Source organism: Pelobates fuscus, chromosome 1 (genome assembly GCF_036172605.1).
Source record: "Pelobates fuscus isolate aPelFus1 chromosome 1, aPelFus1.pri, whole genome shotgun sequence".
Taxonomy (NCBI): domain Eukaryota; kingdom Metazoa; phylum Chordata; class Amphibia; order Anura; family Pelobatidae; genus Pelobates; species Pelobates fuscus.
The window spans coordinates 177,237,467-177,262,068 of NC_086317.1; the positions used below are offsets into that span (position 1 = coordinate 177,237,467).

At 39.9% G+C, this 24,602-nt stretch overlaps 1 protein-coding gene across 1 annotated transcript in view; it reads left to right on the top strand.

The window, feature by feature from the left end:
• The window catches only part of PACSIN1 (protein kinase C and casein kinase substrate in neurons 1), a 114,892-nt gene that overhangs the window by 52,248 nt on the left and 38,042 nt on the right, over positions 1-24,602 (top strand). The window contains exons 4-7 of the mRNA XM_063453024.1: positions 8,574-8,730; positions 10,509-10,744; positions 11,057-11,212; positions 23,596-23,771. Coding sequence (XP_063309094.1) covers positions 8,574-8,730; positions 10,509-10,744; positions 11,057-11,212; positions 23,596-23,771 — 725 coding nt within the window. The remainder of the gene's footprint in view (positions 1-8,573; positions 8,731-10,508; positions 10,745-11,056; positions 11,213-23,595; positions 23,772-24,602) is intronic.

Genomic DNA, 24,602 nt, shown 5'->3' on the forward strand with positions numbered 1-24,602 from the left:
ATTAAATGTCAGTTGCCCCAGCTCTGACCATTTTTCTAATTTATCTAAATCATTTGCCATTTGACTTATCACCTGGAACATCAACCCTGTTGCAATTTTTAGTATCATCAGAAAAAAGACATACCTTACCATCAAGACCTTCTGCAATATCACTAATACAAATATTAATGAGAATAGGTCCAAGTACAGATCCCTGAGGTACCCCACTGGTAACTAGACCTTGTTTCGAATATACTCCGTTGATTACAACCCCCTGTCACTCAGCCACTGCCTAACCCATTCAACAATATTGGAATCCAAACTTAAAGATTGCAGTTTATTGATGCGCCTTCTATGTGGAAGTGTCAAAAGCCTTGCTGAAATCTAGGTAAGCAATGTCTACTGCACCACCCTGATCTATTATTTTAGTTACCCAAGCAAAAAAAAAACAATACAATTAGTTTCTCCCTGAAGTAAACCGATGTTGTCTCTAATCTTGAAATCCATGTGATTTTAGATGTTCAACCCAATTGTTTAACATGGTTTCCATCATTTTCCCCACTCCTGAAGTAAGGCTTTATGGCCTATAGTTGCCCGACTCATCTCTACTACCTTTCTTGTGAATGGGTACAACATTAGCTAATTTCCAATCTACAGGGACTACTACTGTTAACAATGATTGGTTAAATAAATTTGTTAATGGTTTTGCTAGTACACCACTAAGCTCTTTTAATAACTTTGGGTGTTTCGCATCAGGCCCCATCGACTTATTTGTCTTTACTTTTGACAGTTGAAATAGAACCTCTTCCTCTGTAAACTCCCATGTAACAAATTACCCATGTGTCCTTTTTCTTAACTGAAGTCCCTCACCTTCATTTTCATCTGTAAATACTGAACAAAAATATTCATTGAGGCAGTCAGCTAGACCTTTATCCTCTTCTACATACCTTCCTTCTTTTGTTTAATCTATCTAATCCTTGTTTTACTTTCCTTTTCTCATTTATGTATCTAGAAAATGTTTTAATCCCCCTTTTAACTGACTGTGCTATTCTCTCTTCTGTGTGTGCTTTGGAAGCGCTTGCTTAACCTCTTTCTGCCTAATCTTATAGATCTGTCTGTCTTTCGCGAGTTCATTCCAAAACTGCAGAGAATTGGGCAATGGGACTACAGGGGCATGATCTGTACAACATAAATTCATACTTAAGCTAAGCTAAAGTTGTATTGATGCTTAGAGTATCCATTTAAAATGATCTCTTGGGTCCTGATTATTTACAATTTAATTTTTTTTTTGCTGAAATCACAAAGGCCTCTGCTGAAGGTGTGATGCCCAATATTACTTTTTGGGACAGAATTACTGTTACCTGTTCTCTGGCTATGCATCCCTCTCTCAAGTTTCCAGTCCTTAGAAATAAGATATTTTACTCTGTGTTGATGCCAATACATTTTAGAGGTGTGTAGAATATTGGTGTCCAGAGATGCCTAGATACCTATGACCAGGTCAAAATTGTGTCCTTTAACACCATGTTAAGCTTGCAGATTATCACTATTTACAGCTACACAGTTTTGCAGCATTGGAGGATGTGGTTGATACAGAAGGGTAAGTGCTAACACTATCATCTTGTAATACCAAAGTGCAGCCTGCAAACACTGAGTATAAGGGATACTTATAAAGAGAAAAGTATCAATGGAGGATGCTGTACTCGTGCCCGAAGAGGCAATTATAACTAAATATGGATGGAAGGTTCCTATGAAAAGGTCTTGATTTCCGCCTTATACAAGCTTTAGAATGTTTTTGGTCCTTGGGATACTCCTCTGCCATTCATCTGTGCTTTGGAGAGAGATATTGGGTGAACAATGTAGGGACATGACTGGGAAGATATGTGGGAGACTGCATCAAAAGACTCTGTGGTTCTTCAAGACCAATGTTATAAAATGATGATGCAATGGCATGTCGTACCTACCATATGTTGGTGGAACGGTGAGGAGAGGAAATATTTTTGTGTGCTGAAAGTTTCCAAAGATGATTAACTTTTTTTTTGGGGGGGGGGGGGGGGGAGAGGGGCAGTGAGAGGTGGATGAGGGGGTAAAGAAAGACTTATAGTGCATCTTTATAAAGAAAGTAACTTGTCATCATGTACTTAGCAAGATGGGAAATAAAGTGACCAGTAAGGTGACTCTTCCAGAAAACAGCTAAGGCAGTGATCATGATTTACTTTCACAGCAGACAATATACCAAACAGTGAATTGCTAAAAGTAATGTTAGCTAGGGTTAAAATTTGTTAGAGTTAGCGAGGTAAAAGGCCAGCAAAGGATAGAGTTAGATAGCATTAGGATTAGCAGGAGGGACCTATGTGTAGGGTTTGCTAGGGTTAAAAATAGCATCAAAGTTTGACACTGAACAGTATGGTAACTATTTAGTTAAGTCACTGGGGAGCATACGACCGTAGGGAGCACAGGCCACATTCCATCTGTGTGCCACTATCCATCAAGTGCCAACTTCCAATAAGTGCCATGAATCCTAGGAGCTTACCAAGGGAGTTCACCAAGGAGGGCAAAAGGAGGAAAAGAGCAGAGAAAGCTTCAAACAACATTCTCATTATCATCCACACGCTGTTGTGCTTGCTGCATTTATATTTGTGTTACCTAGCCATATATGTAGTGTAAGTACTACTTCCTCACCATATATGCATTATTGCATTATTGTAACATATTAATGTTTGTTTTCATCTCCTCCCTTCCTGTACATGGCTCCAAATTTGACCGTGTAAATATTCCTCGTAACACTATTCACACTCTAGCCCCTACCCTCTTAAGCAACACTCGCCACACACTGAAAACCAAATTCTTATACATCATTACCTGCTTTGTTGCTGTAATTTATCTGCTGAGTGCTGGTGGAGAGTGTTGAAATCAATCCCTCCAACCCCCGCCCCACAAAAGTATAAAATCCTACAATTGCAATGCTACCAAACTAAAATGATGTCCAAATTCCTATTACTCATGTTACTTGCCCTTGCAAATGATGTAGAGCCTAACCCTGGTCCCCCAACAGATTCCATTCCTAGCCTTTAAGCTAAAAAAGGCCTCTCTTTTGTGCACTGTAATATCCGCAGCTTACTACCAAATAACGATGCACTGCAAGCATCGTTATTCACATTACAAGCCTAAACTCATTGTGCTTTCTCAATCGTGGCTAACTGCAAAAATTCCTGACTCTGCCATTGCAATACATGGGTATTCATGCCATAGAAATGGCAGAGCAAAAAGAAGAGGTGGCATTGTCATTTATGTTGACAATTCCATAAAGTTTACCCCCTTACAAAACTTTAGCCCTCCTGCTACCTTTGATTTCCGTTCTGGCACAATTGAGATCCAGTGCAGTAAATCAATCATTGTTGCAGGAATCTACCGCCCACCTAGCTCCCCAGTGCATTCCCTATCTGACAAAGCCCATCTCCTTAGTGATTGTCCGCTAAACTGGTTTCGATCATATGTATCAGATCGCTCACAATATGAGTCAATTTCTGACAGAGACTCCCTTCCTCTCCCAGTCTCGTGTGGTGTTCCCCAAGGTTCCATTCTCGGCCCCCTACTATTCACATTATTTATAAATAATCTGCCTAATGTCTGCAAATCCTCAAATGTACGCAGACGACACAGTAATCTATGCAAGCAAATCCGATGCGCAGCTTGGGGCTGTGCTTCAACAACAGTTTACAGAGGTAGAAAAGTGGATCACAAAAAACAAACTCTTGACAAAACGGTCACAATGATCTTTGGAACAGTACCTAAATTACACAAATTACACAATTCCCACCTATCCATCACAACTAATTTAAATAGCACACTGACCGCAGTCCACTCTTTCAAATACTTGGGTATGTTCTTAGACCACAATCTATCTTTTGGCCTCCACATAGAAAAACTTGCATCTAAACTAGGTGCCCTGTACAGAAACAAATCCTGCCTAAGCCCTACAGTAAAGGAAAAGATTGTACAGCAAATGCTGATGCCAATTATTGATTATGGGGATGTAGTATATGCACCTGCACCACAAACACACCTTAATAAACTTAATACATTGTATAACTTGTTCTGACGCTTTGTGCTACAATGTAATTACATGACCCACCACTGTGACATGCTAAAAGAACTAAACTGGCTGTCGCTGGAATCCAGATGCACCCTTCATCTTTCCAGCCTTGTGTTTAAGAGCTTTTCTGGGAAGCTTCCCCCCTACCTGAGCAGAATGCTCTCTGGCTGTTCCAACCTCCTATAACCTCTGATCCAGTACCAGCACTTTAATGTCAGGGACCAGGAACCAGACAGAGACAGAACTAGATGCAAAAACACCTTTATTAATAAATAACAAATAAATAACCAAAAGCAAAGTCCAGGAATCAAGCAGGGTCAGTCACCAGAGCAGGTAGTCAGACAAGCCAGGATCAGGAGCACGGAGAGCAGCGGAGTCAGGAACCAGGAACACACAGGAAACACAGGAACAAGGAGACTTCTGGGGAACAGGAAACCACGCAAGGGCAAGGAGGTTCTGGGATTTGCTGCTTAAATAGGCAGAACTGATTAGCAGCAGGGTTAATTACTACTCTCAGGTGAGTAACCGTGGCAACATGCTGAAGGAGCTGATAGTAATTGCAGCTGAAAACTCAGTACTGAAACAGAAAGGGTTGCTGTTTAAAACAGCAAAGAAACCCTGACATTTATTTAGTCTACCTCAATACAAAAAGAAAATAGCCCGATCCTCCTTTTCCTACAGAACACTGCAATTATGGAACGACCTCCCACACACTCCCACAAATCTTCCCCAAGCCTTAAGTCCTTTAAGAGATCCCTCTCTACTATAGTTGAGCGGACACCTGGATGTTCGGGTCCGGCGGGTTCGACCGAACTTTGAAAAAAAGTCCGGGTTCGGGCTCGAACTTTACCCCGAACTTGACCTCGAACGCGAACCCCAGTGAAGTCAATGGGTACCCGAACTTTTGCCCACAAAAATGGCTCTAAGAAAACTCCTGGAAAGGGTTAGAGGGCTGGAAAAGGAAGTAAAATGGGGGTAAGAGTAGGACAAGTGCCCTGCAAACAAATGTGGATAGGGAAATAACTTAAAAATAACATAAAATAAGCAGCTGCTTAGTAGATAACTCCCTAATTCACACGGTATTAGGGAGCTATCTACCAAAAGGCTGAAAGACCTAAATTGGTCACCTAAATTGGTCTTTCAGCCACATTTACCAATACCAAGTAAAGCCAATGGCTGCTCACTGTAAACCCCCCCCAAAAAAAACTATTGCCCCCCCCAGGTGACTAGGGGTTCCCAAACCCCTAGTCACCCCCCTCCCCCCAAAAAAATTACCCCTACCTACCCCACTCATCCTAAAAATAATGAGGGGGACCCTTGTCTAAATACCTGTAAAAAATAAAATAGACTTACCATTTGATGTCTTATTTCTTCTAAAATCTTCTTTTATCAGCCCCAAAAAATAAAAATCCAGAATAATCTACGCACTTTAAAAAAAAAAAACGCAAAAAAAAAAATCCTTCTTCACCCATGGAGGGCTCTGCGCAGACTGAGCTCTGCAGGGCAGGGGAAGGCTTAGAAAGCCTTGCCCCGCACTGCAATTAGGCTCAGAGCACTCTGATTGGTGGGTTTAAGCCATCCAATCAGAGTGCTCTGACAGGTAAATAAAGAGACTGACTGGTAAGTCTCTACATTTACCTGTTACAGCACTCTGATTGGTTGGCTTGAAATCCACCAATCAGAGTGCTCTGTGTCATTTTACACAGCGTGGGAAAGTTCTTTGGAATTTTCCCACGCTGTGTAATTTGACTCATAACACTCTGATTGGTTACTTAATCCACCAGAGTGCTCTGTGTCATTTTACACAGCGTGGGAAAATTCCCAAGAACTTTCCCACGCTGTGTAAAATGACACAGAGCACTCTGATTTGCTGGATTTCAAGCTAACCAATCACAGTGCTCTGTGCCATTTTACACAGCGTGGGAAAGTTCTTTGGTTGGGGTGGGGGATGGGGGGGGGTCTGGGTCACATGCTGCACTGGCCAATCACAGCCATGTCATTAGTAGGCATGGCTGTGATGGCTTCTAAGGGCACACGAGTCAAACGCTTGTTGATTGGCTGCCCTGCGGCCTTTCAAAACGTGTCATTAAATTGCCGAACTCCAACCCAAACATACAGTGATATGTCCGTGTTTGGGTCCGGGGTCCATAAAACGTAATGTTCGGTACGAACCCGAACTTTTCAGTTCCGGTTCGCTCAACTCTACTCTCTACATATTTAAAACAGAATGCACCTGTCATGGTTGATTATATATTTCCTACCTGTTCTATGTTAAATTTTGTATATATTGTGTATTAACCCCTTAAGGACACATGACGTGTGACATGTCAGGATTCCCTTTTATTCCAGAAGTTTGGTCCTTAAGGGGTTAATATTGTTTTTGTAATATTGTACCCTATTGTATCAATGCAATGTTTTGTGAACCCAGGACATACTTGAAAACGAGAGAAATCTCAATGTATCTTTCCTGTTAAAATATCTTATAAGTAAATAATAAATAAAACTTCAGCAAATAGTGTCAATGCAAAGCATGCAGAGAGGCATGTCAAGATCAGGGAATGTCTGTAATTTAGCTCTGTTGGGATTATTCACCATTGTCTGGATGGCCCTGCACCGAATGTGGCAAAACCATCCAGTGCTATACATGGCCATTCAGACTGCAAAATCCAGATATTGTTCACACTATTTAACAGTGCCTGGATTTTGCCCCAAGCAAGCCTGAAATCGGTCTGGATTTCGACAGGACCAAAAAAAGAACTGAGTCTGTATTTTTAAGGGAAGACAGAACATCCCCCTTTTTTTTTTTAAATGAGCCTTTATATCTGGCCACATTATTTTAATTTTTATTTAGTCCCTGAAAATCCAAGTCAGTTTTAGTGTCCTTTCAGCAAAAAAGAAGAGAACAGTGTAATACACTACAAATAATTCCCCATACGTGGACCTGTAGTTGCCAGGGGTTTACTCTACAGCCATTTAAATCCATGTAATTATTACACATCACTTCTCATTAATGTTTATCCTGAAATTAGGTTAACTCATTTAAAGTAGAAAAGTAGATAAGTATTTTACAAATGTTACATTTATACTGTAGAAGCTACAAGAGCTTACCCATAAATTAAAAATGCGTTTTACCAAAGGGAATAAGGGGCATTGATGTATCCCATTTTATTTTAATTTTATAGCCCCATTTATTGACCATGGTTGGGGAAAGGAAGGTGGACAGTGATCTGTCCAACCCCCAGTATTTAATTTAAAACCCCCTCCCGATGACCATGAGTGGAGGCATGGCGTCTAATGATCGTCTAATTCTAAAGATTACACTGCATTAGACTTAAAGATCCCAGAACATGGACTTGATTCCTGCCTGAGAGGACAGAGCAGGCAGCAATATTACTACCTGCCTGAGTGGACGAAGCGGGTAGTGGGATAGATTCTTGCCTGGAAGATGGTTGGGGTCCATGGTGCCAGAGGAAGAGGGACAGACATTTTAGCACGACAGGTCTAGATTGCAAGTTGGTTCATGTTCCTCAATTTTTAGGACTGGACAGCAATGGCTGCTGAGTCCTAATTTTTAATTACAGTGAGCAACCAGTGGCTGTCTGTTTAGTAGATATACACCCACCTGCCACATAAGGGCAGTCTACAATCATATTGACCCCAATAACTCAGCTCAATGCCAGTGTATAGCAATATGAGGGCTCTGCACTGAGCAGGTTGCAGGTACACCTTGGTAATGACATCTCTATGAAACACTACTTAATGTAAGATCAATATAGTCTGAAAAGCCCCCATATCTGATCTCCATATTTGAAGTTGTTTGTAAAATTATAGAAAAGTTGAATAGAATGTAAAATAAGAAAAATCTCACAGTCTTTCAAGATCTGCCACGGACCTCAGTTGCTTAATGCATATTGTGTCATATTGCATAAGGCACTTAAAAGGCTGGATACATTTTTAAAATAACTGTTTTGAGAACAGAGCAGCTTGGATATACTCTTTGATACACTTTGTACACCGCAATTGCCACATATTGTGACAGAATTTGGTGATAAAATGGTCATTTGAAATTAATCAATATACTCTATGGGAGAGTCACTCATTTTACTAATTTTGCAAATAGAATGGAGTTAAGGGTTAATATGAATTGGTAGCAGATAAACTGCCCTGAAATGAAATGTAGGCCCAGATTCAATATTACATGGTTTTAAAATGAAATGTGTAGTACCATAATTTGATTTTATAACACAGAACCCTGATAAGCCTATATAAAGTGGGCTTTGCTATTTGCACAAATTGTGTTATTTAATTAACACAAATTCAGATTGTGATGTCTTCTTCTGGGACTGGAATCCCATTAGGATTGCATACAAGCTTGTTTTATGTAATTGTTGTTTTCCTTTAAATTTCCATTAAACATTTAGAAGATTTCAATGTGATGTATTTTTTTAGTTCTTCTATGAGCAGTTTTACCGTGTTAAGTAAAACTTTTATATGTCTACAGGTTGGTCACTACAAACGAACAGTGAAACGGATTGACGATGGACACCGTCTATGCAATGATCTGATGAACTGCCTGCAAGATCGAGCTAAGATAGAGAAAGCATACTCACAGCAGCTGACCGACTGGGCCAAACGCTGGCGTCAGCTTGTCGAGAAAGGTACTGTATAAAAATGTAAACTACATACATAACTATGTCACATAATATGTCAAACAAACACGAATTGGAGAGCGTAAAATAGTCAACAAACTAAAATGAATTAATAATTACCAAGAGAAATATATGAGGTTATAAGAGGTTTTTCCACCCATTTTTGTTTTTATTTTTTGTTAGATACATTTAAATCACTGCCGTCCAATGGTTAGTTGTCAAAACATTTTAATAAGGTTTGAAAACTTACCTGGGTCTTGCCAAGTTCTCATGGTTGCAATCCCTGCTTCCGGTATTTTCCTTTTGTAGAATCCAGTGTGCTCTGCTGAGCTTAGCAGGGCCATTTTGGACTGCACATTTAGTGCATCTCTGAGCATTCTAAGCCAATTAGACCATCCTAAATCTGTATTATTTTCAGAGGAAGTTCCTGCTGGCCCAAAATACGTAAGTGTACTCAATTGGGTCTGCCTCCCCCACTCCAGATTGTGGTTTAATAGCCATGGTAATCTCTATAGAGAAATCCAGCTTCTCCTGCAGGAGGTGATTGGATATGGTGTAGGAACCAAGGGACCCAGATTAGTTGTTTAACCATACTAAATCAGTTTGACTACTTAATGTGGGAAGGCATCAGGGCACTGCTGATGTCCTAAGTATTAAAGCTGGCTGTAAAAGTTATGGTGCTTAGAGTGTTCTTTTAACATAGAAACATAGAATGTGATGGCAGATAAGAACCATCTAGTCTGCCCAATTTTCTAAATGCTTTCATTAGTCCCTGGCCTTATCTTATAGTTAGGATAGCCTTATGCCTATCCCACACATGCTTAAACTCCTTCACTGTGTTAACCTCTACCACTTCAGCTGGAATGCTATTCCATTCATCCACTACCCTCTCAGTAAAGTAATAATTCCTGATATTGTTTTTTAACCTTTGCCCTTCTTGTTGTGGTAGTTTTCCTTCTTTTAAATATAGTCTCCTCCTTTACTGTGTTGATTCCGTTTATGTATTTAAATGTTTCTATCATATTCCCCCTGTCTCGTCTTTCCTCCAAGCTCTACATGTTAAGATCCTTTAACCTTGCCTTGTAAGTTTTATCCTGCAATCCATGAACCAGTTTAGTAGCCCTTCTCTGAACTCTCTCTAAAGTATCAATATCCTTCTGAAGAAACGGTCTCCAGTACTGCGTACAATAATCCAAGTGAGGTCTCACCAGTGTTCTGTGCAATGGCATGAGCACTTCCCTCTTTCTACTGCTAATACCTCTCCCTATACAACCAATCAATCTGCTAGCATTTGCTGCTGCTCTATTACATTATCTGCCCATCTGAATTATTACCCCTAAATCCCTTTCCTCAGATGTTGAGGTTAGGACCCTTTCAAATATTCTGTACTCTGCCCTTGGGTTTTTATGTCCAAGGTGCGTTATCTTGCACTTATCCACATTAAATGCCAGTTGCCACAACTCTGACCATTTTTCTAGTTTACTTAAATTATTTGCCATTTGGCTTATCCCTCCTGGAACATCAACCCTGTTACATATTTTAGTATCATCAGCAAAAAGACATACCTTACCATCAAGACCTTACAGTTTTACTGCATTCCTTTGTGTCCAGAAGCTAGGAACATTCCTGTATATCTTTACTCTATCCTTTTTTTCTAAATATGTTCTAGAGCAGTATGTGTTTGTTATGACACTACAAGCTTAATTTTCTTTAAATGTCATTCCTCAATTTTTATTACTGCATGCAAACATATGTAATATAACTACAGAAAAATATGTACCCTGCAGGTCCTCAGTATGGCACTCTAGAGCGAGCATGGTGTGCTCTACTAACAGAGGCAGAGAAAGTAGGTGAGTTGCACCAGGATGTAAGGAACCGCCTGGTGTCAGACGATGTTGAGAAAGTGCGGAATTGGCAGAAAGAAGCTTTTCACAAACAAATGATTGGGGGATTCAAGGAAACCAAAGAAGCTGAAGATGGATTCCGCAAGGCACAGAAACCTTGGGCCAAGAAGATAAAGGAGGTTAGAGAAGGAAAAATATTTGGCAAATGACAGATTGAAGGAGGGAAGAGCAAATTCCTAGATGCGATGATTAAACAGTCAAAACATTAGGCAGTTTAAAATTTTAGCAAAAGACAGTGAAGTTTATTTGCCAAACTTAGAATGTTTATGAATTGAAATCTGAATGTCAAAATTAAGGAAACGTGATTATAGCTGGATTGGAGAATTTCTACAATGCAGGTTTTATTGAAGATACCCAATACACTATATAAATGACCTTAGTCCCTAGCTGAATTATCATTGATTATATCTCTCTTTAATATCTCCTCACAGGTAGAGGCAGCTAAGAAGGCTTATCATATGGCATGTAAAGAGGAGAATTTGGCAAGTAGCCGAGAGGCTACTGGGAAGGCTGATGCTTCTGTCACAGCAGATCAGCAACGCAAACTGCAAGACAAAGTAGAAAAGTGCAAGCAAGATGTGCATAAGGTAAAAAAATATGAGCCTAAAAAATGATAATAGACATTTGATAGTGTTACAGATATGAACTCCTCAGTCAGTGAGATATCTACCTTTGTTTCAGTTTCCTCTATGTGCTCTTATAAGATTATTTTATCCGGTCAATAACTATGCATTCTATGAAAACATGAAACCATGCAGTGGTTTGGTTTAAAATAAAATACACTGATCAGCCACGCCAATCAAAAGAGCACTGATGTGTAGAGGCATGGACTCCACAAGGTCTCTGAATGTGTCCTGTAGTATCTTGCACCAAGTTGTAAGGTGAGGCCTTCATGGATTGAATTTGTTGTTCTAGTACAATCCACAGATGCTCAATCATATTTAAATATGGGGAATTTGTAGGCTAAGGCAACACCTTGAACTCTTTCATGTTCATGGTTTTATGTTCGTCAAACTACACCTGGACAATGTTTGCAGTTTGTGCAGTATTCTGAAAGAGGCCACTGCCATCAGGGAACATCCTTGCCATGAAGGGGTGAACTTGGTCGGCAACAAACTCTAGGTAGGTGATACACATCAAAGTAACATCTACATGAATGCCAGGACCCCACTGCCTCTGCCTCCTTCTTTCCATCGGACAACCTGCTACCATCTCTTTCCCAGGTAAATGACGAACACTCACCTGGTCATCAACCTGATCTTAGAGAAAATGTGATTCACCAGATCAGGCAACCTTTTCTCTTGCTCCAATTCAGGTGCTCATGTCCCCATTAAAGGCACTTTTGGTGGTGGACAGGGGTTATCACAGGCACTCTGACAGGCTGTGGCTACATAGCCCCATATTTAGAAATGTTTTTCAGCAATAGTGGGATTGGACCAGATTGACTAGCCTTTACTCCCTACATGCATCAGTGAGCCTTGGGCCACCATGACCCTGATGCCATTTCATCAGTGATCCTTCCTTGCACCACTTTTGGTAGTGTGAGTGAATGTTGGGGTTTGTTTGTATGTAGTGTTGGTGTTTGAATGCAGGTATGCATTTGTGTGTAGTATTGGTTTTTGAATGCAGGGCTGTGTTTGTATTTTGTGTTCGTGTTTTAATACAGAGGTGTGTTTGTATGTAGAATTGATGTTTGAATGCAGAGGTGTATTTGTGTGTATTGTTGACGGATGTATGCACATACACTGGCACACACACTAATATACATACACACACAGATACACATGCTGATACACAAACACACAGAAACACACACTGGCACACATATAGATACACAGATACAAACACTGGAATACACACAGATACACCGACACACATGCAGATATACAGACACATACTGGAACATATTCAGATACATACACACACTGACACACATGCAGATAGACAGAATTGCACACTGAAACACTTGCAGATACACAGACAGATAAACACACAAAGACAAACATACACAGATACAGACACACAATTATTATTATTATTATTATTATAGCCATTTATATAGTGCCAACAGATTCCGTAGCGCTTTACAATATTATTAGAGGGGGGATTTAAATTATAATAGGAAAATTACAAGAAAACTTACAGAAACGATAGGTTGAAGAGGGCCATGCTCAAATGAGCTTAGGAGGTGGGGTATAAAACACATTAGGACAGGAAATAGCAGTCAAATAAGGTGGGAGTGAAGCAGAGCTGGAGGAGAGTGTAGAGTGCTGCCCTTTAGGCGAGAGCAAGAGACAGGTATGTGAGGTAGAGGTTAGTCTGGGAGGCCAGACAATAACACACATACATTCAGAAACACACTGACACATATGTACATATGCACATATACACATACATATAGACATATGTGCTGGTCAAAATTTAAAATGTTTAGCCAACCTCTAGTTCCCTACCTTTTGATTGCTGGCTGAGGTCGGTCTTGTAGTTTGCACCCCTACCTCTCTGCCTTCTCCTTTCTCCCTCCCGTGAGGCTTGGTCTGTTAGCTGGGAGGAAATGATCGGCTCTCACTTTCTCCAGTGCTGTCATTATTAAAGAGCCTTGTAACGCTGTTAAAGAGCCTTGTAACGCTGTTAAAGCGCCGTAGCGTATGACTGGCCCCTGATGACACATGCTCATGGGGCACCCAATAGGTCCCGTTGCAGCCTGGTGGTGGTTCTTTTTAGCCCTTGTTAAAATCACTCAGATTTTTTTGCTTGCTAATTTTTCCTGTTTTGTACAGGCTCGGTTCACTTGCTGTTCACTTGCTACCTAATAACCCTCCTCCCCCCTTGACAGGAGCCATTGTAAAAATATAATCAATGTTATTCACTTCACTTGCCAGTGGTTTTAATGTTGTGGCAGATTAGCAGTAATAGCTATGTCAAAGCAACCTGCTTACAACTTAACTCTGTGTTTTATAAATATTCTAAAGACAGAAGTTGAATCTGATGGGCATAGTGTATAGTTGATATATATATATATATATATATATATATATATATATATACAGGGGCGTATTAGCCGCGAGGCAAACAAGGCATTTGCCTTGGGCGGCATTTTCCAGGGGGCGGCAAAAAACGCCGCCCCCAAATGCCCAGGGCAAATGCCTTGTTAGCCTCGCGGCTAACAGACATGCCGGTCAGGCGGGCGGCATTGGTGGGCGGCTGGCGAGGGAGCACTTCCTCTGAGCTGTCTGCTCAGCTCCCTCGCGCGCCGCAGAGTGAGGCTGGGAGCCGGAATATGACGTCAGCCATCAGCCCAGCAGCCAGTGCCGCCCACCCAGCAGCCACTGGACCACCAGGGAGAAAGAGACACCCCCCCCCCAGCATTCCCAAAGGTAAGGAGGCTGGGGGGAGGTTAAATTAAAATAAAAAAAATGTGTTAGTGTGTGTGTGTCTGACTGTGTGTGCCTCTGACTGTGTGTGTGTTTGCCTGTTAGTGTGAGTGTGTGTGTGTCTGTTAGTGACTGTGTGTGTGTCTCTGACTGTGTGAGTGTGTGTGTCTGTTAGTGAGTGTGTGTGTGTGTGTGTCTGACTGTGTGTGCCTCTGACTGTGTGTGTGTTTGCCTGTTAGTGTGAGTGTGTGTGTCTGTTAGTGACTGTGTGTGTGTCTTTGACTGTGTGAGTGTGTGTGTCTGTTAGTGAGTGTGTGTGTGTGTCTGACTTCGTGTGTCTGTGACTGTGTGTGTGTGTCTGTTAGTGAGTGTGTGTGTGTGTGTGTGTGTCTGCTAGTGAGTGAGTGTGTCTGTTAGTGAGTGTGTGTGTGTGTGTCTGCTATTGAGTGAGTGTGTCTGTTAGTGTGTGTGTGTGTCTGTTAGTGTGTGTCCGTGTGTGTCTCTGACTGTGTGTTTGCCTGTTAGTGTGAGTGTGTGTGTCTGTTAGTGAGTGTGTGTGTCTGCTAGTGAGTGTGTGTGTCGGCTAGTGAGTGTGTGTGTCTGCTAGTGAGTGTGTGTGTGTCTGCTAGTGAGTGAGTGTGTCTGTTAGTGTGTGTGTGTCAGTGTGTGTGTGTGTGTGTTTGCCTTTTAGTGTGTGTGTATCTGTAAGTGTGAGTGTGTTTGCCTGTGAGTGGGTTGTGTGTCTGTTAGTGAGTGTGTGTTTTTGTTAGCTAGTGTATGCGTATCTGTCAGTGAATGTGTGTGTGTATTTAGAAGGCGGGGCGGGGGTAAGGGTTGGGTGAGGAGGGGGGTGAGGGGGTGCCTGGGTTTTGTCCTGCCTAGGGCAGCACAAAACCAGGATACACCACTGTATATATATATATATATATATATATATATAAAACACCATAAAAAATAAGCCTACACTTGGGACTGACATACAGTAACAAATGGTATATAAGAAGTGTATAGTGGGAAGACAAGTATCAAGACAAATTCTGTCTGTCTTTAAATACGTAGGCATGATTTAGAGCATGTTGGAAATCTCACTCAAAATAAAGTACTTTTTTGCACAAAATCTTATATTTAAATCATATTTAAATTTCCCACAACTTGCAATGTATAAGAGCAATTCTACCAAGAGATGTGAGGTTACATTCTCTTATGTATTATGCAGAAGAGGCAGAGGGATGACATTTCTCCACATATTTTAGTAATAGCAAAATAGTTGTAAATGTGGTATATATTCAATGCATTTCCTTCATCCAACATTCTGCTCATAAATGAGTGTACATCTTCAAGTCAACAGGGAGCAGTTTCCTTTGATAGCTGTGCTCAAATTAAGTTGGTATTGAAGATTCAGGTTTTACAGGGCTAGCGTTGCATTTTGTTTAACAGATCCACAGACATATTTAGCAACTCTAATGACTGGATGCAAAACCCATTACCCATATTATGAATAACAGTGAGTTCTGGTGGTTTCCAGGACAAGTAGGATATCCCAATCCACCTTCCACAGATATTGCCACACTAGGATTGAGGATATGTTCTTAAGTACCCATTAAAATATTTTATCCCTTTATCAATGCTGCATGCAGTCAATAAAATGTGACCCATATAGACACAAAATTGTGGAACACACTCCCCCAAACATGCCTCCCCCATGGTGTAAGGTCCCTATAAAGTCCTCTAAAGCCATCCAGTGCCATCTAGCTGTTTTCCATGCTGATGAGCATATCATCCATTTCGTATGGGACATCCCACATCACAGGCTGCAAGGTAACCAATATACAAGATAAACAAGTACTGAATACTGTCAGAATAATAACCAAATAAAATAATTAAATTACATAAAACAAACCATGTAGGGAAACAGGTAAATACCTTGTGGTAGAAGTGGGATCTCTTTAACACATCAGGAAAAGCATAACTCAAGTACTAAAATACTACTAACGTAGCCTGGTAGTACTAACATAACTTTACAGACAGATGTTGCTAGAAAACGCAACACAAGAGTTATAAAGTACTATACAGGTTATACAGGCAAATACTAAACAGCTAATCAAAGTAGCAGGAAAACTAAGGCAGTAGGCAACAGGGTGCTAGGACAAGGACATAAAAAGGACAAAAAGACTTCAGATAAAAAAACAGAAAGAATAAATAAATACAATTATATATACAAGCTAGCAAAAGTTAGTAAAGATAATCCAGCAGTGCCAAGAAAAGAGAGACAGAGAAATCAAGGATGGTATAGGGGTACTACAAGGCAAAGGGTACAGACGAAACATTCCAATAGTAAACACCATGCAGTTGGCACCAGAGGAGATAATAGATGCGTTCACAGGAACAAGTGCCACTCAAGCTTCTCATTCAGACCATGTGGTGACACTGTGTCCAGTTTGCACATCCACTTAACCTTTGCAACAGCATTTTTTCAATTTTGTCTTCTCTTGTAAGGGGCGGTATTTTATCCAAAACTTAGTAGCATAGCTGGGTGATACTGTGACGCATTTCTGTGAAATGCATTGCGACTGATTGGTCTGAGTCAATATTTTGTATAGATGATTTTTGTTGCGATATGCAAATCTTTCATGGGCCACATGGACATTTCAGAAGATACACCAAATCTATGAAAAAAACGTTCAACTTAATTTTCTACCCTATCCTCGGGTGGGTACAAAATCCTCAACCCATTCCCTTATTTGATTATGCCTCTGCAGTGATTACTATTAAGGCATGGATATATTCCATTCATTGGTTTGTAAAGGAATAGTTGTTTCTTAGTTAACAGTGTGTTTGAGTGCTCACTTTCACTACCATTTCACATTCATGTTCTGTCAACTTTTAGAAGCAAAAATAGGTGGTTCCAAAAATAGACCTGTTTGTTCTATTGTAAAATATGCCAATTAACGCAAATTATATTTTTAATTTGGGTAGAGAGAGGGGAATAACTACTTGCAAATTGAATGTGGTTTGAATGAGCCTTATATGTAGATTGTAGAAGACTATCTCTGTCCAGGGACTCTGCCGTCTGCCTTACTTTCAGAAGGAGTTGCCAGCTGTAGCCTTTCTCTTGGAACCTTTAGGACAAGGTTAAAAGATGGGACCAAATACAGAATCATAGCTGACAATATAATGTGCACATAAGAACTGACTTTAGGGTATTGAGTTTTTTTTTGTTTACTTGGATGGAACCTGTATGCATCAAGTAAGCTGTTAGCAACAGTGGGTTTGCTATACAAATCAGCACATAAGCCATTCAGTTGTTTAGAGACAACCACATCCAAGTAACTTACAGTAGTCCCATCAGCTATGTGAGTAACGTGGGGTGTTGGGTTAACAGACAGACTACAAAGGATTCCAATTGTTCACAGGTACGTTTCCAAATCATTAAACAATCATCTATGTATCTGAGCCATATGTTATCATGGTGGATATACAAAATGCTGGGGTACCAAAACTCTTCTTGAAAATGTATCATAAATAAATTTGCATACAATGGTGCCATGTTGGTGCCTTTATTTGTGCATAGAAAATTTACAAATATTGGAAAAGCTTTCTCAAGACAATTTCCAATAACTTTACAACTAAGTTACATAGTTTGTCGTTGAGAAAAACCTGAGGCAGTCTTTTTGCAATGACATACAAGCCATAAGAGCATGGAATTGATGTTTAGAGATTGGCCACATCAGGGTCACTAATTTATCATTTGTAGTGGTTGTGGTAAATTACCAAACTCTATAAATTATTACAGTGGTCAGCAAATCTTTTTTTTTTTTTAACAAGAAATCAGTGATGTCCTTAACATATTATAAGCCCATACTGACCAATGACCAATAACACAGATACTGGAATATTGCATCCATCCATAGGAGACTGGATATTCCTTGAAGGAAGGCATGGCTTCACATTCCTTTGAGAATGTCATCAAACAGTGATTCGCCTAGGTCCACACCATCTCTCTAGATTTTAAGCTATTAAGCTGGTTGCATTGTCTTCAGAACACTTGAGGAGATCTTGCTGATAAACCAGACAATGTATGCTGTATTGCAACACTGTTACACTGCGTGTCCTAGAGGAAAAATATTGCCTTACCAGATGAAGAATAAATCGAACAGGATGCTCTCACTGAACAAGTTATTATTTTTTTCAAATCAGAGATGGAAGAAATGCAAGCAGTGACACGTGGCAGGATGGCAGGGGAGGGGTACGGGGAGGAGAGAGATATCTGAGTGTCATCGGTGTACAGGTGGTAGTGGAATCCAAATGAGGTAATGCGTTTGCCAAGAGAAGCAGTATAGCGAGAAAATAGAAGGGGACCAAGCACAGAGCCTTGAGGGACACATTAGAAAAGGAGACACTGTATGAGTGATTAAAGAGTTTGGAGAAGGAGAACATGATCAACAGTATCAAAGGCAGCAGAGAGGTCAAGAACAATTAATAAATGCAACAGACTGCACTCAATAATAATGCCCACTAACTCCGAGTGCGTGCTTTTTTGGGGCAACACCTCTTCAGTCATAAAATTGTTTAATTTATTTATCTTATTAAGCACGGTAAACCATATTTAATCCTATCTGATTTAGCTTATTTTACAAACTATTATTATTTTACCGATTTATTATTTTGTGATTTTACAAGATATGCAATCGGGGATGGGGTTGGACAGGCATTGAGTGGTGTGACAGTAACCTCAGAAGGGACATGAACACACTCCAGGCTGACTAACAGATTCCTGAGTAGCCCTACTCAGTGCAGACCATGCACAGAGCTCTGCTAAAGCGCTCTCGTAATAGTCCTAGTTCATTTAGCACAGTCTAATGATGCGTTCATGCTGTGCTGGCTAGGATCAGTTCCTTGGTGTCTCTGGATGGACAGTAACTTGGGCCCATACTTATAGGAAATAAGTCACACCACTGTGACTAAATTATACTTAAAGTGGCTAATAATGAGGGGCATAGGTGGCAAATTACCATTATACTGAAAAATAGTATTAGTTGAACCCTTGGAAATATCCCTGTAAACATATGTAGGAGATTTTTTTCACACAATGTAAAAGCTACTTGGATATTTTAGCTAATCTTGTACCAAATTTTTAAATGATAATGACAACACAATCAGTCTCAGACAATTCACTACCTAACTTCTAGCACAGCTATTTAGAAAATATTCTGTAATTTGACAAACAAAGGGATAGGCAACACAATATGCCGTGTGTGGATACATTTATTGTGAAAAATCTCAGCTAATGCAACGTTTCAGCTCCAAGAGGCTTAATCATACATAAATCCATTGTGAATCAAGTACATATAAAACATAAGAGCTTGCCCATTGTAAAGGCTTGCCCATTCCATGGAAGCTCAGTAAGATCTTCCTGATAGGCAAGTCTCACGTACTCACAAATTTCCACACAAGTCAGTATGGGTTTGACACCCATAGTTTTATCATTTTAAATGTATTTATTTATTTTCATAACTATGCGGGTAAATAGTTTTTAAAAAATAAAATAAATAAACTTTCAGTTGTCAAATCTGATGAGGCCATTTATTGTGAAATGTGTGGCCAATGAATGGATTAATATAATCTCATTCAATATCTTCAATGTAAAGTATAAGATTCGGTTTTAATATTTGAAGGAATAATTATTGGCATTCGATAAGCCTTTAATGAAGGTGATTTAATCTAGGCAAAACAAACTGTTGAATGTAGTACAGAAAATGATCAGCACTCTCTATCTAAACAACACAAAACAAGGTAGCGGCAGCACAACTTAAAAAGCACACTCCCTCACAGGCTCTATCATATAAGTAGAGGGAAACAGATAGAGGAAAGGCAGCACCACTAAAACAGGAAAATTAAATAATAAACTGGTGTCAAAATATAACCAAATAAAATAGCAGAATAAGAACACAATGACTAAAAGCTCTAGTGTGGATGGCATACAGTGGTACAATCCCCACTAATAGGATACATGAAGTATTTGTAGTCTTGCTTAATGTAAGGACCATATGAAAATATGAAAAACAGCAATAGTGCTTACAGTATAAAAATAATAAAATACCAAGTGGTTACTCACATTTGATTGAGCAGGCTGACTGCTCAATGAATACAGCTTGAGTGGTATAATCCCCACCTAGGATTCTTTGGAGTAATATTCTCACTGGAAAATAAAAAAGATCTGGTACCAGGTAAAAAGGAGGGTGATAACAAATAAAAAAAATAAAAAAATATAATATGATAAAAAAGTGAAATGGTTAACTCACAGACAGAAAGTGGCCAAAATACTGTTAAATAAAATACCACAACGTGTTTCGCCTTTAGGCTTTATCAAATGGAGATCAGAGAGCATAACCTGGCAGACAGGAGTATATGTAATGTACATGTAATTGTTTGAAAAAGGCGCCAAAATGACGTAATTAAAGGGACACTATAGTCACCTGAACAACTTTAGCTTAATGAAGCAGTTTTGGTGTATAGAACATGCCCCTGCAGCCTCACTGCTCAATCCTCTGCCATTTAGGAGTTAAATCCCTTTGTTTATGAACCCTAGTCACACCTCCCTGCATGTGACTTGCACAGCCTTCCATAAACACTTCCTGTAAAGAGAGCCCTATTTAGGCTTTCTTTATTGCAAGTTCTGTTTAATTAAGATTTTCTTATCCCCTGCTATGTTAATAGCTTGCTAGACCCTGCAAGAACCTCCTGTATGTGATTAAAGTTCAATTTAGAGATTGAGATACAATTATTTAAGGTAAATTACATCTGTTTGAAAGTGAAACCAGTTTTTTTTTTATTCATGCAGGCTCTGTCAATCATAGCCAGGGGAGGTGTGGCTAGGGCTGCATAAACAGAAACAAAGTGATTTAACTCCTAAATGACAGTGAATTGAGCAGTGAAATTGCAGGGGAATGATCTATACACTAAAATTACTAAAGTAATTTAGGTGACTATAGTGTTCCTTTAATATATATTGAATAGTATATGTGGAACTGCACTAACTCCCACAAATCTGAGCCAGGGTGCTTGCTGAGCCGGAATCAAACACCAGATTTCCAAACATTAGTAAAGTAAGAGAGGTCCAGGCACTCCTTGGTTCAAGACAGGCACTTTTTTAGGAACCACAACAGCAACGTTTCGACACCAAAGACTTTAGTAATTAATATATATAACACACAAAAGAGTTTGAAATATACATAAAAAATTGTTAAAGTACATGTAGAGGTTATGTATCATAATATTGTTTAAAAATGAGGCTTATTTATAGATATAATAAGAAAAGATTGCGGTCACGTGGTCAGCGTCCATATTTACCGGCCGCGTGATCTATCTCAATGGCTTATGGGGCTTGTAGTAGTTATGTACTCATAACATGTGGCGAGTTGGGAGAGTGGGAGACACGTCCCCACAGACATGCTCAGGCGCGACCCATCGTTCATTTAATTAATGATGTCATTTTGGCGCCTTTTTCAAACAATTACATGTACATTCCCTACATATACTCCTGTCTGGTAGGTTATACTCTCTGATCTCGACTTAGGCTAATGCCTAAGGGCGAAACACGTTGTGGTATTTTTATATAACAGTATTTTTAATAAAGGTATTTTGCCCACTTTCTGTCTGTGCGTTAGCCATTTTACTTATTTTATTTTTTTTACATTCTTTATTTTTGGTGTGGTTTCAGTTGTACACGATCACGTCCGGCCCCAACAGCCAGGACGGGCATTGTAACAGTAATGCAGGGTAACAAGATTAGGTAATGGGTTAGTAAACAAGACATCATTGTAAACATTCGCACATTTTTTACCGAGGGGTTAGCTCCCGGTGTGAAGGAGGAATGATATGTGTGGTTTTTGCATTGTGGGAGTTGTGTTCCTCTCTCTCCAGTCCGGGATAGGTAGTATACTGTGTTGGTTAAGGTTACGTGGAGGCTAAGTGTTTGTATACCAGGTGTTCATGAGTGAGTTAAAGATTTTACATGACAGTACTAGTGGATTTTGTTGTAGTAGTGTATTAAATCATGAGTGCGCTGATGAGGGAAGCGTGTGGGTAACCTAGGTATTAGTGGTGATGACCTGAGGCTTGTTTCGGTGCTCTGGTAGGTAAGTACCGCTAACAAAGGGGGCATCGGGGAGGGGGGGGGGGGGTTGTACACCTCTTGTCGGTGTAACTCGTGTGTGTATGCGAGACGGGTCTGAGACTGCCCCTCTCCGGGTCTGTTAGTATATAGAACGGGTAAGAGTAGGGTAACCATTAAGTTAAGAGAAATCTGAACAGAGGTTAGTATAACGTATAGTGTAAACCAAGAGCATTGGTGGTCTATCAAAGTTCGTTCTCCGGTGTGGGGTAGCTGTGCCTTCTTCATGATCAGTCAGGTAGTTGGCATGGCTCTCGGTACGAATGGGATCGTTGACTCAGGGTCCCAGGTGTGTTCGACTTGGGGAGCAGAGGTTGCGGTTGGGGCTTCAGTAAGGCCCAGTGTGCGGAGTATTGCAGGTGCTTCCGATTCAGTTGTGAGCTTGTGGGCCATCCCATTTTGTGTAATTAGTAGGGATCTTGGTGTGCCCCATCTGTATGTTACCCCTGCGGAACGCAGACGGCTGGTGAGTGACTGCAGTGATTTACGCCATTGAAGTGTAGTTTTAGTACTGGTAGAAAGTTGCCATTTTACTTTTTTATCATATTAGATTTTTTTAATTTGTTATTATAACCATCCTTTTTACCTGGTACGAGATCTTTCATTTTCCAGTGAGGATATTACTCCAATGAATCCTAGGTGTCAGCCTGCTCAATCAAATGTGAGTAACCACTTGGTATTTTATTGCACCTCTGGTTTTTATACTGTAAGCACTATTGCTGTTTTATATTTTCATATGGTCTATACATTAAGCAAGACTACAAATACTTCACATATCCTATAAGTGGGGATTGTACCACTGTACGTCATCCACACTAGAGCTAGGTAGATAGCTCTATTAAACGTGAGTAGGGCCATATAGATCTTCTATACTGTATCCAGCCCCTGTTTGAGACATACTGCACCATAAGTTGTTATCTTTTATCTATTTCATATGAACTTCAAAGATTCACCCATGTCACAGTGAGGAATACCCCTACTATCAAGATTGTGCCCCCCTTTCTATAGACAGGTCTCACTTTGGACGTCTCTACCTCAGACTTTTTCCAGCCTATCTTGGACTTTTTTACTTGTTGTGTACTTATTCTGCTATTTTATTTGGTTATATTTTGACACCAGTTTATTATTCAATTTTCCTGTTTTAGTGGCGCTACCTTTCCTCCATCTGTTTTCCTCTAAACTGTTGAATGGCTTATCTTGAGCCAATAAACTGATAAAAGTAATCTGCTCTAACTAAATCGAGGCCTATGTCAGAAGAATTCTCTGACAGGCCTGAAAAATCCAAATTATTCTTCCTCATAGTTCCATTTATAAAAATGTTAATATTTTTCTTCTGTTTATTTTTGTCTGGTTACTTCTTTTCACTAGCCTTCGATTTTCATTCTGGTTTTTAACTCTCATGCCTTGTCCTATGTCCTTTCAGGCACAAGAACGCTATGAGAAGGTATTGGATGATATTCAGAAATTCACCCCACAGTACATGGAAAGCATGGACCTGGTATTTGAACAATGCCAACAGCTGGAAGAAAAGCGTCTGGTCTTCCTCAAGGAAATTCTACTAGATATCAAGCATCATCTTAATCTTGCAGAGAGCAACAGGTACTATCATATATAATTATAATATAATATCAAATATAAGTAATCATATATAAAACTAAGTGGAAGACATGTTTATGTTTGTTTGTTTTTCTATTTCTTGTATTCCTACATTCTTTATTGTTTGGTACTGTCTTCAATGGCAGAAGATCTGTAGGAAAATAACTGTTTTAATACATATGGGCTCATGGCATGAATTATCTTCTGTACTTTTTCCCAAGTTTTTAATGCAGGGAGAGGCTGATGTTTGTAAGGTTACAAAGAAATAACACCTGGGTGTCATATCCTGCAGGCAGGCCCATCCCTAAGTCATGCATGTAGCATGTAAGGGAGCTGCTGTTGTCCAAATGTCTATGATTATAATGGAATGATATGGATAGTTGGTGGTGGGTGAGTTAGTGGGGAGGATATGCATGGCTTGTAGGGGATGATATGGATAAAGAGGATGTGTGGAGGATGATATGCATGGCTTATGGGTGTTAATATGGATGTCTTTATGTATGTGGAAGAGGGGAATGGGCTAGTGGGCAGGTATGCATGTAGGGGACAAAGATGGATTGAAGTGAGGCATAAAGTTACATAGTTACATAGCTGAAAAGAGACTTGCGTCCATCAAGTTCAGCCTTCCTCACATTTGTTTTTTGCTGTTGATCCAAAAGAAGGCAAAAAACCCAGTTTGAAGCACTTCCAATTTTGCAACAAGCTAGGAAAAAAATTCCTTCTTGACCCCAGAATGACAGTCAGATTTATCCTTGGATCAAGCAGTTATTACCCTACATTGAAAGATTATATCCTTGAATATTCTGTTTTTGCAAGTATGCATCTAGTAGCTGT